At 35.1% G+C, this 16,337-nt stretch overlaps 1 protein-coding gene across 17 annotated transcripts in view; it reads left to right on the forward strand.

Moving 5' to 3' along the window:
- The first annotated feature begins 364 nt into the window (after window positions 1-364).
- Rim (Rab3 interacting molecule) overlaps window positions 365-16,337 on the forward strand; it is a 513,404-nt gene continuing 497,431 nt past the window's right edge. For all 17 annotated transcript variants that reach the window (XM_069820175.1, XM_069820163.1, XM_069820168.1 and 14 more), the window contains exon 1: window positions 365-1,572. In XM_069820175.1, coding sequence (XP_069676276.1) covers window positions 1,286-1,572 — 287 coding nt within the window. In that variant the 5' untranslated portion in view covers window positions 365-1,285. The remainder of the gene's footprint in view (window positions 1,573-16,337) is intronic.

Below are 16,337 nucleotides of genomic sequence, written 5' to 3' on the forward strand. Positions count from 1 at the left end.
AGAGCATTTTCCTATTTCATAGAAATGGAAGATAAAAGACGGAGGTGTTTGATTTATCAAGGTAGATCATGGACCCGGTGTCTGTATGACAGTGCCGCCAGAAGCCACCCACGCTCGCATTATGCGTACAGCATGCCGGGAGAAGAAACGTCCCCACGCAACACATTGTGGGCCGGCGCATGCGCCCAGCGCCCCGCTGCTAGTGTTCCGGCGCCCTTTTCTTGACTTCATTCAGCACCGTTCCGAAGCGATCGGAGCGCCACCAACATATTGGATCAATACCCGATGTATGTGTGTATATAGTGCCGTGACGTCATTGGCAGTCTACACGCCATTGGTTTAGATTTAACGCATCCTATTATATATTAACGTCTGTATGAATGAGTAATTCTGGCGAGGAGGGCGAAAAAGGGAGAGGACGGTGATGAGCTGAAGGAATCGCACCTCCATCAAGGTGCGTCGTGCGTTTCGGATAGCTGCGTGGAGCCCGGACTACTTTCTTTGCGAGTGACCAGTGAAAGCAAGTCATGTTGTACACATAGCGCCGGAGTTGTCCAGCGGGCGCCGACACGGAACGACGACGACGACGACGACCACGACCGTCGAGACATCCGAGGAACTGTTTCCTATGTTGAACCCTCCCTCGACCCCGATTCGGTGTCCCTCCCCACTCTCTCGACCCCAAGAAAAGAAGAGGGTTGTGATGCGGTTTTTCTTCGTCTCTTCCGCGAGTGCACTGACATCGGTGTGACTGCAAATGAACCGTAGTGAGGAGCCCACCGGAGATGTGAGGCAGATACCCGGGCGGCTGGCATCGCGAGGATGGGGTACGGCGCCGGGCCTGGCAGGCGTGAGGCACCGCCGGATCCGATAATGCGAGATCGTTACATCACCACTGCAGGGCTCCACACCTCCGCGCCGCGACTGGAGATCGTCCCGTCGGACAAAAACCCTACGTAGCGTCGCCTGCGGTTTTAGTCTTCGTTCCAAGATGCCATAGAAGAACAATAACTCTTTGATTTTTATTTTAATGTCTCCCTTGTGTGATTGATATTTTATTTTTGTTTTTGTGTGAGTGCGCGGTTTTGAAGAGGATCCGAGTCTGCAGACGTGATGTAATAGCACGTTCATATCAGAGACATTTCGGGTATCGTATCGGGCAGATTTCACAGGGAGCGAGAAAGTGCGAGACCGAGAGCGAGAGAGCAGGAAAAAAAAAGAGCTTCGGATAGAAACAAAATGGTGGCCGACGGGTGGTTATGTGTAACAGATTCGCATCGCAGCAATGGTGGAACAATTCCACCTCGCAAGTGGCCGAGTCTCCAGTGTTATCACAAGCCGGAATAGTGAACGCGAGGTCGTGCGACGCCCCCAGGATACAGAGATAGCCTCCGTGCTGCTGGACATCCTTGCACTTCTCCTTCTTCGACTCGTCGCATTCATCCTCTACAGTTACACCACGATGGCGGATTTACCGGATCTGTCTCACCTCACGGCTGAGGAAAGACGCATCATCGAGTCTGTGATGATGCGACAGAAACAAGAAGAAGAACGCGAACATGAAATCATGAGGTGAGTGCCAGTGTCTAGTCCGCCGATATCTAGGTCACCATGCATGTGCACACAACATGCAATGCTTGCTGTTCCTCCTCGGAAAAGCTCTGAAAAATCCTACGATCATTTACAAATGTATACGACAGTAGGCAATTTCCTTTGCACAGTCGATAATCGTCACTATGACTAATACTCTGTAAAATTTCTCTCGGGAAAACACAAACGGATATGTAAGAAACGACCCTTAAAATACCCCAACCTGCAGCTCCTAACCCAAATTAAAGAGAGGGCCGTGTTGAATTTAAAACTTCCCCTACATCTGTGTCTACACAGCATGTATTACCAAACCAATATGCATTCGTAATTTATATTAATATAAATTAAGTAATACTCTATGATTCTATTCAATTCTATCGTTTCTTCCGTCTTCTTATTCCTATTTCAGTCCTTCCCTTATATTATTCTTATTTATTTTTATAACAGCCAACATGGCGTGCATCCTCTGACAATTGAAGGTGATAATGGCATTGAATGTTATTCTATTGTTTTACACCGACATATTCTGCATGTATAGAGCTCTACATAGTCTTTAAAGAACATAAAGATTCTCTCTAATGGTGCTTATATATTACCGAATTTTTTGGTTAGGTTTCACGACTATTTCCAAACAGAAACGTTGATCAATTTCAATGTTCAGATCTTATCAATATTGGATAGCTATCTTCTCTTTTTTCTCCTAGTGACATCTATTCGAGAAGTAACAAAGCAAGAGTAACTTATTCGCTTATAAAATCGATTACTTTTTTTTTTTAAGTTATACTTTTCAATATAACGTATAATTTAAGTGCGTTGAAATCTATATTAAATTTTACGTCACGGGACGTAAATCATTGCAATGAACTGGCGCAAGTGCAACAAATTGATTAACATCAGGACACGTTTACGCCCAACTCCAATTGGATGTGCAATAGAACACCTCCGTATCGATTACTCGAACGACCTAGATATTAAAAACATTCAATGTTGACTTCGTTTATTTTGTCATGGTAGAATCCAGTCTCTGGATTCTTATATAAAATCATAAAGTGCTTGTATAATGTGGAAATACTTTCTTATTTTAAATTGTTGTATATACAGTACTACCAATATAAAAGTATGCCTATGTGGCTATATTTAATTATTCACAGTTAATGAGATAACATTACCCACAGACAGTGTGGATATGGAATAAACGGCTTAGAATAAATTGCAAAATATAGATTACATTTTGTAGGAGGAGACAGGCTTATTGGTTTAAGTTCAGTAATTGATATTTGTATCAATTTATGTAGGCAGATAGGTGGGAAGGTAGGTGGGTAGTTAAGTGGGCGGATACATCTCTATTTAAGGTACATGTCAAATTTTATACTTCATTTGCAGTGTTGAATAATACGATGAAGAAGAAACTGCATTAAAATTTTCTCATGTTTATCACATTATATTCAAATTTTTTAATTTATCCAGCTTTCGTCTTGAAGAACTTGTTTTGAGAGAAACTAAGATTTTCACGTTGAAACTATAGTTGAATTTATAACAGTCTTTTAAAAATTGAAAGAGATAGGATTTCCCGCATTGTCCGGTGAAGTAATTGCCTTTTCGAAACAAATTCAGAATTGAGATATGATTAGAAAATCCGCGTTTACAAATAAAATACTGAAATTACCTTAAGAACATTTTATCTGTTAACATTTTAATGTTATAGTGCATGCTAAATTTAACATTCGAGTTCAATTTCTCTTCTAAACCAAATGTAGGATTTATTACTGCACTTTAAATTACCATTTTTTTATAGTTACAGAGAATAAAAAAATTACTCTAACAATTCTTAAATTAAGGAAAGGGAGATTTTAATTGGTGTGTTGTAATTGTTTAGTTGTTTTAGATTTGAAGCCCGAATTTTATGGTTAAGTTGTAGTTTTATTGAAACAGTGTATAATCGAACAATAATTATAGAAGAACGAATCTTTTAATGCATATTGGCATACAGTACCCACATGTATTGTATTAAAACATTATATTACATATGATTTAAATTTAAACATATAATAATCAAGAATAATGTGTATAACCTAATACTCAGCCTTTCCGCCATCTTAGAAAAATGGCGTCAACGCATAATTTAGGAAGGGAATTAAAACTTATTTCCTTAGTGATTACACTAGGTTTTGATCCAATATGTGTATTTATTAACAAAAAAAAATGTTATTCCTATCTAATAATCTTACGCTAAAATTACCACGTCTTCGACTCAGACTGTCCTCCAACTTAGACAAATGACATAGCTGTACAATCCAAATACGTATCCAGACACACTTGGTGACCTATTTATACGTGAAGACGATACTGGAATTAATTATAATTTATTTAGTGTTATTCAGTAAATCAAAGTATTCGGTATTTTCCAGATAGACAACTTAACACTGCATATTTGTGCCTGTACACAACATATCTGCAATGTATGCAGTTTTTATACGAGAATCGTCTTTTTCTTTACTCATTAATTCTGATCTTTGGAATATTCTACGTCTATAAAACTTATGCAGTAACAAGAGGCATTTTAAGGGGCAGGACTTTTTGGACATGCGAATTTACACAGAACAAGAATCGTACAAAGAATGCATGTCTAATTCATATCCGATAGATAGGGAAGATATCCCCTTCTCTACCAGAAGTAGAAACTAGTTCTGCTTGGGTAGAGACATAAATATTACAATTCAAAAATGAGAATTGCGACTGGTCGATGCAAGTTATATTTCAATCACATAAATATAAACATGAAAATAATGTTACAATCCATACCTTCAAGCATTTAACTATTTGGCTTCTTTTGTCTCCAATCTTCAGGATAGATAAAAAAAAAAAGATATCGGTAATCCCTAGTTATGAATCTATCGCTTAACCCTCCTACTACCAGAATTATTCTGTTATTCTGGATGCCACTGAGGCCATTGGTGATCGCTAGTAAATTAAGTAAGATAAAAATTTATTTTAAGAACTAAATTTATTAATATGGTTATATAGATGTACTGGTACATTTACACACATCATTATATTAACCAAACTCAGTATTCTTATGGTATTTTAATAATATTAAGAGCTCTTGGAACTTATCCCTCTGATTAAGGTTCTGGCTGATATGTACATCTGTTATCAGGCAGTACATCTCACTTGACGAAATGTGTCAGAGGAAGAACAATTGTTTGTATGCATCTGAAGTCTGACTAGTGTAATATGTAGCTAGTCGGCGTTGTATGCAATGGAGGGGGAAAGGAAATGGGCCACCCTACTCCATTATCTCCTGGCCTAGTTGCCTCATAAGTGATATCTTCTTGGTGTCACTTCTGAAGTTCAGGTCTGTCTTCGGACAGTTGACTAAACAATAATAACTGGAACTTTATTCTATCGACTTCTATTTTTCTATGTTAGAGATATTTCCAACTCCAGGAGAAAATCTCTTACTGTAATTACTGTTCTGCTTTCGTTCAGAATTGATGTGCATCCAAATTATTAAAGAATTGAGTGCACTGTTATCTAATATATTGTAGAAAATACGTCATCATCTGGTCATCCTTTTTGTGGTGTAACTTCTGACAAATTTGTCCATAGTCTATACACTTGACTTCGTAGCATTGTAGTCTAATATTATGATACTTGTTACTACTTCACTATTTTCTGCCTCTTCTTTAAACTGTATGACACTCAGTAATGTTACCACCTTACCCTGTTTTTTTTTTTGACAATAACAAACTATAGTAGTTTATTCTTGGAGGAATGCAAAGAGCGAGAGAGAGAGAGAGAGAGAGAGTAAGGAGAAGTTCTTCCCTTTTTCAAGAGAAATAAATCTGCTGGTAGTCCTGGACTAATTTTTTCGTCATGTTCCAAGTAGGATCAACTGGTTTCAATCTCCCTTGCTAAGTTAAAACTTGTAAAGAAATTAATCAGTTGTGATCTTACTTCCATTTCCTTCTAAATTTTAGATCATATCCAAAAATGCTCTTTCTCCCTGGTTTACTTCTCTAGGTCTCTTCTCATTTCCTTTATATACTTGTACAGACCTAGAAACAATATTTGAGCCACCAATTTTACTATTCCCTGATTTACTTCTCTAGGTCTTTTCTCATTTCTTCCTTTGTACACTTGTACAGACCTAGAAACAATATTTGAGCCACCAATTTTACTATTCCCTGGTTTACTTCTCTAGGTCTCTTCTCATTTCTTCCTTTATACACTTGTGCAGACCTAGAAACAATATTTGAGCCACTTAATTTTACTATTCCCTGGTTTACTTCTCTAGGTCTCTTCTCATTTCTTCTTTCATACACTTGTACAGACCTAGAAACAATATTTGAGCCACCAATTTTACTATTCCCTGATTTACTTCTCTAGGTCTTTTCTCATTTCTTCCTTTGTACACTTGTACAGACCTAGAAACAATATTTGGGCCACTTAATTTTACTATTCCCTGGTTTACTTCTCTAGGTCTCTTCTCATTTCTTCCTTTATACACTTGTGCAGACCTAGAAACAATATTTGAGCCACTTAATTTTACTATTCCCTGGTTTACTTCTCTAGGTCTCTTCTCATTTCTTCTTTCATACACTTGTACAGACCTAGAAACAATATTTGAGCCACCAATTTTACTATTCCCTGATTTAATTCTCTAGGTCTTTTCTCATTTCTTCCTTTGTACACTTGTACAGACCTAGAAACAATTTTTGAGCCACTTAATTTTACTATTCCCTGGTTTACTTCTCTAGGTCTCTTCTCATTTCTTATTTTATACACTTGTACAGACCTAGAAACAATATTTGAGCCACCAATTTTACTATTCCGTGATTTACTTCTCTAGGTCTTTTCTCATTTCTTCCTTTGTACACTTGTACAGACCTAGAAACAATTTTTGAGCCACTTAATTTTACTATTCCCTGGTTTACTTCTCTAGGTCTCTTCTCATTTCTTATTTTATACACTTGTACAGACCTAGAAACAATATTTGAGCCACTTAATGTTACTATTCCCTGGTTTACTTCTCTAGGTCTCTTCTCATTTCTTCCTTTGTACACTTGTACAGACCTAGAAACAATTTTTGAGCCACTTAATTTTACTATTCCCTGGTTTACTTCTCTAGGTCTCTTCTCATTTCTTCCTTTATACACTTGTACAGACCTAGAAACAATATTTGAGCCACCAATTTTACTATTCCCTGGTTTACTTCTCTAGGTCTCTTCTCATTTCTTCCTTTATACACTTGTACAGACCTAGAAACAATATTTGAGCCACTTAATTTTACTAAGTTCCAGATATGCTACAACGCATTGCGAATGTGCAGTAAATAAGAGCGCCTAAATATATGCTACTTGTGGACAGTCTTGCGAAACTTTTTGCCTACATACAGCAGGACTGCTACAAAGACAAGGCCCATTTTTAAATTCCGTATCTGTACATTTGTGAAGTAGTAAGTAATGCTGTCACATGCAGCCCATAAATTTATACCATATTTGCCAAGTTTTGGGGGTATGTAATGTCGGAAGGGACATCTGTCTCAGAAAGTCATCAGTTGTTCCTAAATTCTAACGTTCTCATATGACACATATGCATCACCTAATATGTTTGTTTACCCATGTCTCAAACACATCCCTTATAGGAGACAGTTTATCAGGACTACGATTCTGTGTTTTTATAAAATAGGTATTCATTGTTGCGCCAATTTTATGTGGTGTCATTTGATACTCCAATCGCACTCAGTAAAATAAGAATTAATTCATATGTTAAAAATAAAATAAAGACCACTTCTGTGGTGTAGGGGTCAGCATGCTGGTCTCTTACGGGTTCGATTCCCGGTCGGGTTGAATTTCCTGGTTGAGGTTTTTTCAGGGTTTTCCCTTAACCGTAAGGCAAATGCCAGGAAATTCGGGCCACAACATCCCTGAATATCACCGGCCTCATTCATAACTGAAATCATATTCATAGCAAATCAGTAATACACCTACAGACGCCATCTAGTTCACAACAATAGAACCAGTCTCAACAATAGTACACAGGCCTTCGGATTTCACCCAAAAGATTAACTCGCGATATGACTACAGATGTTAAAGGGAGTATAAATAACAGCGAGAGAAAAAAATTAAAGAAATAAAAAGTGAAACATTGCTAGATAGTTAACACTCAAAGGAACAAAGTCAATTTATTTACAAATGTTAAATAAGAAAACAAAAGATAAAAGATACACGACTTTGAATGTGCTCTTCGGGCCTCATACAACCACATGGTAGTACGAGGACTAAAAGAAGACAAGACAAGAACAAGGCAAAGTACGTAAACTGGACTGTAATGCAAGAAAAGTGAATTTCCACTTCCGGGTAGGAAATCCAAACCGGGTCTTCTGGAGTTATAACTACGAGTAGAAACTCTGCCTCTTCCGCTTGCTTCATGACAAAGTGTACTTATGTTTTATATAAAGCAAATTATTCATTCATTCAAAGTGTTCTGCCCAATGGCAAGTCTTTCACTGCAAATCCGGCATTCTCATGTCTTTCCTATTTTCTACCTTCTTCTTAGTCTCCGCATATGATCCATATATATTAATATCGTCTATCATTTGATTACTTCTTCTGCCACGAACTCTTCTCCCGTTCACCATTCCTTCCAGTGCATCCTTCAGCAGACAGTTTTTTCTCAACCAGTGACCCAACCAATTCCTCTTTCTCTTCCTGATCAGTTTCAGCATCATTCTTTCTTCACCCACTCTTTTCCAAAACAGCTTCATTTCTTATTCTTCAGATTCTGCATGTTCATATATTCTCTATTCCATCCTTCCTTGTGTATTTAATGTATAGTTCTTATATTTCACTTCCTATATATTGCAAATATTTATTTCAGAACTATCTATGTCCCAGTCGTCTTCCTTCAGATAATTTGTTTTCAAAATATCGTCACTCCATTCCTCCATGTGCATTTTACCTATCTTTCTTATATTTTCCTTTCGGCATAGATATTTCTCTCAAACTTCTCTATGTTTTAGTCTTCTTCTTTCAGGTTCTCGTCTTCAAATTCTCTATACTGCATCTCCTATGTACATTTTACCTATTTATATTCCTGCATAGATATTTCTTCCAAAATTCTTTATGTTCCAGACTCCTTCCTTCAGATTAATTATTTTCAAATAACCACCACTCCATTCCTTCGTGTGTATTTTACCTACATTTATTATATTTACATTCCTACACAGGTATTTCTTCCAAAATTCTTTATGTTCCGGTCTCCTTACTTCAGATTCTTACTTCAAATTCTCTCTACAGCATTCCCTATGTACATTTGACCTACCTTTCTTATATTTATACTCGTACATAGATATTTCTTCCAAAATTCTTTGTCTCATTCATCCCCCTACAGATTCTTCATATTCAAATTCCCTCTACTGTATCCCCTATGTTCATTTGACCTATTATTCTTATACCTAGGTATTTGCGACCCTATAGATATTTCTTCCAAAATTCCTTGTCCCATTCGTCCTCCTTCAGATTCTTCATTTTCAAATTCTCTTTTCCCTATACGCATTTGACCTACCATTCTTATACCTAGGTGTTTACGTCCCTATAGATATTTCTTCCAAAATTCCTCGTCCCATTCGTCCTCCTTCAAATTATTCATCTTCAAATTCTCTCTCCCTATATGCATTTGACCTACCATTCTTATACCTAGGTATTTACGTCCCTCGTAGACATTTCTTCCAAAATTCTTTGTCCCATTAGGCCTCCTCCAGATTCTTCATCTTCAAATTCTCTCTCCCTATATGCATTTGACCTGCCATTCTTATATCTAGGTATTTACGTCCCTCGTAGACATTTCTTCCAAAATTATTTGTCCCATTCGCCTCCTTCAGATTCTTCGTCTTCAAATTCTCTCTCCCTATATGCATTTGACCTACCATTCTTATACCTAGGTATTTACGTCCCTCGTAGACATTTCTTCCAAAATTCTTTGTCCCATTCGTCCTCCTTCAGATTCTTCATCTTCAAATTCTCTCTCCCTATATGCTTTTGACCTACCATTCTTATACCTAGGTATTTACGTCCCTATAGATATTTCTTCAAAAATTCTTTGTCCCATTCGTCCTCCTTCAGATTCTTCATCTTCAAATTCTCTCTCCCTATATGCATTTGACTTACCATTCTTATACCTAGGTATTTACGTCCCTCGAAGACATTTCTTTCAAAATTCTTTGTCCCATTCGTCCTCCTCCAGATTCTTCATCCTCAAATTCTCTCTCCCTATATGCATTTGACCTACCATTCTTATACCTAAGTATTTACGTCCCTATAGATATTTTTTCCAAAAGTCCTTGTCTCATTCGTCCTCCAGATTCTTCATCTTCAAATTCTCTCTCCCTACATGCATTTGACCTACCATTCTTATACCTAGGTAATTACATCCATCATAGATATTTCTTCCAAAATTCTTTATGTTCTGGTTATTTTCCCTTCAGATTCTTTGTATTTACCGCATCACCTATGTGAATTTGAGTTACTGTTCTTATATTTACCTTCCTACAAGCATTTTTTCAAAAATCCTTTATATCCTAGTCTGCATTCGGATTCTTCATCGCTAAATTCTCTACTCCATCCACCATGTGTATTTAACTTACCTTACTTCTATTTGTCTATTATATAGATATATTCATTCAAAAATTCTTTGTATTCTCTGCGTCTTACTTCAAATCCTTTATCTTCAAATTCTCTCTATTCCATCTCTCCATATGCAGTTAATCTATTTTCCTTATATTTCCTTTGTGTTATAGATATTTCTTCCAAAATTCTCAGTGTTCCAGTCGTCTTATATCAGATTCCCTCCATTGCATCATTTCATGTTAATTTCACCTAACTTTCTAGACATATATTCCTTCCGATACAGACATCTGTTCCAGGCGTGTTACTTCGTATCGTTTATCTTCAAATTTCGTCCACTACATCTTCTCACGTACATTTCACCTATCTCTCTTATATTACTTTTATTTTTTTTTTCTTCCAAAATTTTGTATGGTCCAGTCTTCTTCCTTCAGATTCTTCATCTTCATATTCTCTGTCCATCTCTCCATAAGCAGTTAACATTTTCCTGCATTTCCCTTTTGATATATATGGATATACATATTTCTTCCAAAATTCTGTATGGTCCAGTCTTCTTTCTTCAAATTCCATCTTCATATTCTTTTCACTTTATCTCTCCACATGCAGTTAACATTTTCCTACATTTCCCTTTTGATAAATATATGGATAGATATTTCTTCCAAAATTCTGTATGGTCCAGTCTTCTTCCTTCAGATTCTTCATCTGCATATTCTATGTCAATCGCTCCATATGCAGTTAAACTTTTCATACATTCCCCCTTTTGATATATATGGATAGATATTTCTTCCAAAATTCTGTATGGTCCAGTCTTCTTTTTTCAAATTCTATCTTCATATTCTCTTTACTTTATCTCTTAATATTCAATTTACATTTTCCTACATTTCCCGTCTGATATATATATATATATATATATATATATATATATATATATATATATATATATATATATATGGATATATATTTCTTCCAAAATTCTGTATTGTCCAGTCTTCTTCCTTCAGATTCTTCATCTGCATATTCTATGTTCATCGCGCCATATGCAGTTAAAATTTTCATACATTTCCCTTTTGATATATATGGATAGATATTTCTTACAAAATTCTGTATGGTCCAGTCTTCCTTCTTCAGATTCTTCATCTTCATAATATTCTCGGCCCATCTCCCCATATGCAGTTAACATTTTCATATATTTCCTTTTTTATATATATGGATAGATATTTCTTCAAAAATTCTATATGGTCTAGTCTTCTTTCTTCAGATTCTTCATCTTCATATTCTCGGTCCATCTCCCCATATGCAGTTAACATTTTCATACATTTCCCTTTTGATATATATGGATAGACATTTCTTCCAAAATTCGGTATGGTCCAGTTTTCTTTCTTCAGATTCTTCATCTTCATATTTTCGGTCCATCTCCCCATATGCAGTTAACATTTTCATACATTTCCCTTTTGATATATATGGATAGACATTTCTTCCAAAATTCTGTATGGTCCAGTTACTTTCTTCAGATTCTTCATTTTCATTTTCTCTTTACTGCAACTCTACATATACAGCTCACATTTTCCTATAATTTATTTCTGTTTTGTTATATAAATAGTTCTTAAAAATTCTGTATGGTCCAGTTTTCTTCCTTCAGATTCTTCATCTTCATATTCTCTTTACTCCATCTCTCCATATGCAGTTAACATTTTCATACATTTCCCTTTTGATATATATGGATAGACATTTCTTCCGAAATTCTGTATGGTCCAGTCTTCTTTCTTCAGATTCTTCATTTTCATTTTCCCTTTACTGCAACTCTACATATACAGCTCACATTTTCCTAAAACTTATTTCTGTTTTGTTATATAAATATTTCTTAAAAATTTCTGTATGGTCCAGTCTTCTTCCTTCCGATCCTTCATCTTCATATTCTCTTTACTCCATCTCTCCATATGTAGTTAACATTTTCCTATATTTACCTTCTGATGTACAGACACTGCTTCCAAAATTTTGTATGGTCCAGTCTTCATTCTTCATATTCCATCTTCATATTCTCTTTACTTTATCTCTCCGTATGAGCAGTTAACATTTTCCTACATTTCCCTTCTGATATATATGGATAGATAGTTGTTTCAAAATTCTTTATGGTCCAGTCTTCTTTCTTCAAATTCCATCTTCATATTCTCTTTACTCCATCTCTCTATATGCAGTTGACATTTTCCTACATTTCCCTTCTGATATATATGGATACGGTATATATTTCTTCCAAAATTCTGTATGGTCCAGTCTTCTTTTTTCAAATTCCATCTTCATATTCTCTTTACTTTATCTCTTCATATTCAGTTTACATTTTCCTACATTTGCCGTCTGATATATATGGATATATATTTCTTCCAAAATTCTGTATGGTCCAGTCTTCTTTTTTCAAATTCCATCTTCATATTCTCTTTACTTTATCTCTTAATATTAAATTTACATTTTCCTACATTTCCCGTCTGATATATATTTCTTCCAACATTCTGTATGGTCCAGTCTTCATTCTTCAAATTCTATCTTCATATTCTCTTTACTTTATCTCTCCACATGCAATTAACATTTTCCTATATTTCCCTTCTGATATGTATGGATAGATATTTTTTTCAAAATTCTGTATGGTCCAGTCTTCTTTCTTCAAATTCCATCTTCATATTCTCTTTACTTTATCTCTCCACATGCAGTTAACATTTCCCTACATTTCCCATTGATATATATGGATAGATATTTTTTTTTTTCAAAATTCTGTATGGTCCAGTCTTCCTTCTTCAAATTCCATCTTCACATTTCCCTTTGATATATGTGCGATAGATATTTTTTTTTTTCAAAATTCTGTATGGTCCAGTCTTCTTTCTTCAGATTCCATCTTCATATTCTCTTTACTTTATCTCTCCATATGCAGTTAACATTTTCCTACATTTCCCTTCTAATATATTATATGGATATATATTTGTTCCAAAATTCTGTATGGTCCAGTCTTCTTTTTTTCAAATTCCATCTTCAGATTCTCTTTACTTTATCTCTTCATATTCAGTTTACATTTTCCTACATTTCCCTTCTGATATATATGTATATATATTTCTTCCAAAATTCTGTATGGTCCAGTCTTCCTTTTTCATGTTCCATCTTCATATTCTCTTTACTTCATCTCTTCATATTCAGTTTACATTTTCCTACATTTCCCTTCTGATATATATATATATATATATATATATATATATATATATATATATATATGGATAGATATTTTTTTCAAAATTCTGTATGGTCCAGTCTTCTTTCTTCAAATTCCATCTTCATATTCTCTTTACCTTATCTCTCCACATGCAGTTAACATTTTCCTACATTTCCCTTTGATATATATGTATAGATTTTTTTTTTCAAAATTCTGTATGGTCCAGTCTTCTTTCTTCAAATTCCATCTTCATATTCTCTTTACCTTATCTCTCCACATGCAGTTAACATTTTCCTACATTTCCCTTTGATATATATGTATAGATTTTTTTTTCAAAATTCTGTATGGTCCAGTCTTCTTTCTTCAAATTCCATCTTCACATTTCCCTTTGATATATATTGATAGATTTTTTTTCAAAATTCTTTATGGTCCAGTCTTCTTTCTTCAGATTCCATCATCATATTCTGTTTACTTTATCTCTCCATATTCAGTTAACATTTTCCTACATTTCCCTTCTGATGTATATGGATAGATATTTCTTTCAAAATTCTGTATGGTCCAGTCTTCTTTCTTCAAATTCCATCTTCATATTCTCTTTACTCTATCTCTCCATATGCAGTTAACATTTTCCTACATTTCCCTTCATATATATATGCATATATAGTTCTTCCAAAATTCTGTATGATCCAGTTTTCTTTCTTCAAATTCCATCTTCATATTCTCGTTACTTTATCTCTCCATATGCAGTTAATATTTTCCTACATTTCCCTTCTGATTTATATGGATATATATATTTCTTGAAAAATTCTGTATGGTTCAGTCTTCTTCCTTCAGATTCTTCATCTTCATATTCTCTTTACTCCATCTCTCCATATGCAGTTAACATTTTCCTATATTTACCTTCTGATGTATAGATACTGCTTCCATAATTTTGTATGGTCCAGTTTTCTTTCTTCATATTCCATCTCCATATTCTCTTTACTTTATCTCCCCATATGCAGTTAACATCTTCCTACATTTCCCTTCTGATATATAAGGATTGATATTTGTTTCAAAATTCTGTATGGCCCAGTCTTCTTTTTTCAGATTCCATCTTCATATTCTCTTAACTTCATCTCTTCATATTCAGTTGACATTTTCCTATATTTCCCTTCTGATATAAATATTTCTTCCAAAATTCTCCGTGGCTCTTTTTTTCCTTCAAATTTTTCTTCTTTATATTATCTCCACTACATTTGCATTTCACTCCCCTTATATTTCCCTCCCTTCCAGCAGCTTTCCTTCAGATTCTTAATCTTCATGTTCTATCCACTCCATTCCCCACGTGCATTTGACCCAAATTTATTAGGCCCCTATATTATTTCTGGCACAGATATTGCTCCAAAAGTCTCTATGTTCTAGTCGCCTTATTTCAGATTCTTCATCTTCATATTCTTTCCTACGGTATTCCTCCAAACCTATTCGGGCTTCCATGATTGTATTTCCCTTCCGGTACATACATTTGAAGGATACAGGAAAGGAACCAGGTTTGTCCACTTTCCTTTAACAATGAGTTATGCATGTTGTGTCCAGTAGGATTCCATGTAGTTTAATCCCATTAATGAAACACTGTGATATTGTGAACAGTCTAAGTGCTATAGTAGATTTTACATTTTGCACAGAATGGAAAGTACAGACTATGATAAAGACAGGCTTTAAACTGGTCTCCTGAACATTTCGCTAAAGTGGACTGAACTCGTTCTTTTCCTGTATCCTTCATTTGTTTCTTTCAAAATCTCTACATTCCATTCGTCTTTTTTCAGTTGCTTCATCTTAAAATTCTTTTGTGCGAGATCGTGCGTATTTGCTTGGTTTCCGTACAAAACCAATCCACGGAAAGTCTAAAATTCCACATTCAGTATTCCCAACCTAACACACATAACAATTTCCCTCTTCTTACCGCTTAAGAGACATATTGATTTTACTGCTTTAGGCTTTTAACATATTATTTTTAGAGACGTTCAATATAGTAATAATTATAAATTGGAAACTTACCACTGCAATTTCACCTAAATTGCACTGTTAATTATTGTTTTTAAATATTTGCAAAAATTAAGTAAACTCTACAACTCCACTAAAGTTACTGCATTCGTGATGCAAGTAACATTAAGGAAGCCGTGAAAAAATCAACAAGATTCCAGACTCATCATAGACTGGGGGGAAAAAAAAGACAGACATATATCACGGCCTGCTGGAGTATAGTAAACACAGAAAACATTTTAAAGCAACAATGTTGAAGATAGATATTTTTGTTTTGCAAATTTTCCGTCATTGAACAGAAACCAAGATGGAGATTTTATTGCAACTAATTAGAAATTCCTCTTTCATATATGTAATAAACGATCTTCGCACAAAATAATGGACGATACACGAGCGGTATGTTTTCTTTCAATTCTCGGAAATTAAAAAAGCTCAACTACGTTTCGCTTTTTCAAACTTTTCCTCGAACATGAAAACTTCAACATACCGCTCTTGTAACGCATATTACTATCTTATGCTACCCCTCCAATCTAATTTGTGGTTCCTGTCTTATAATTCACTACTGGTATAGAAGTTTGTTTATTCTAAAATGCTCTGTGTTCCAATATGCTGCCTTTCTTCAGATTCTTCACATTCATATTCTTCTCCATTCTATACCTCCAAGAGCATTTGGGCCTCCTCTCTTATACTTCTCTTCTGACATAGACATTTGTTTCTTCCAAAATTTTTTAAAATGTTATCCCTCTATGTGTATTTAACTGTCTTTCTTATTCGTTCTTTCTGTTATACACGTAGATATTTGTTTCTTTTGCAATTCTCTTTCCTTCAATAATCTTCCGTTATATTTGTGTTTTTCTACGTCATCTTTCTATGTGCATTTCGGTCTTGCTTTATTATTCTTCAGCTAC

Source organism: Periplaneta americana, chromosome 3, assembly GCF_040183065.1.
Source record: "Periplaneta americana isolate PAMFEO1 chromosome 3, P.americana_PAMFEO1_priV1, whole genome shotgun sequence".
Classification (NCBI taxonomy): Eukaryota; Metazoa; Arthropoda; class Insecta; order Blattodea; family Blattidae; genus Periplaneta; species Periplaneta americana.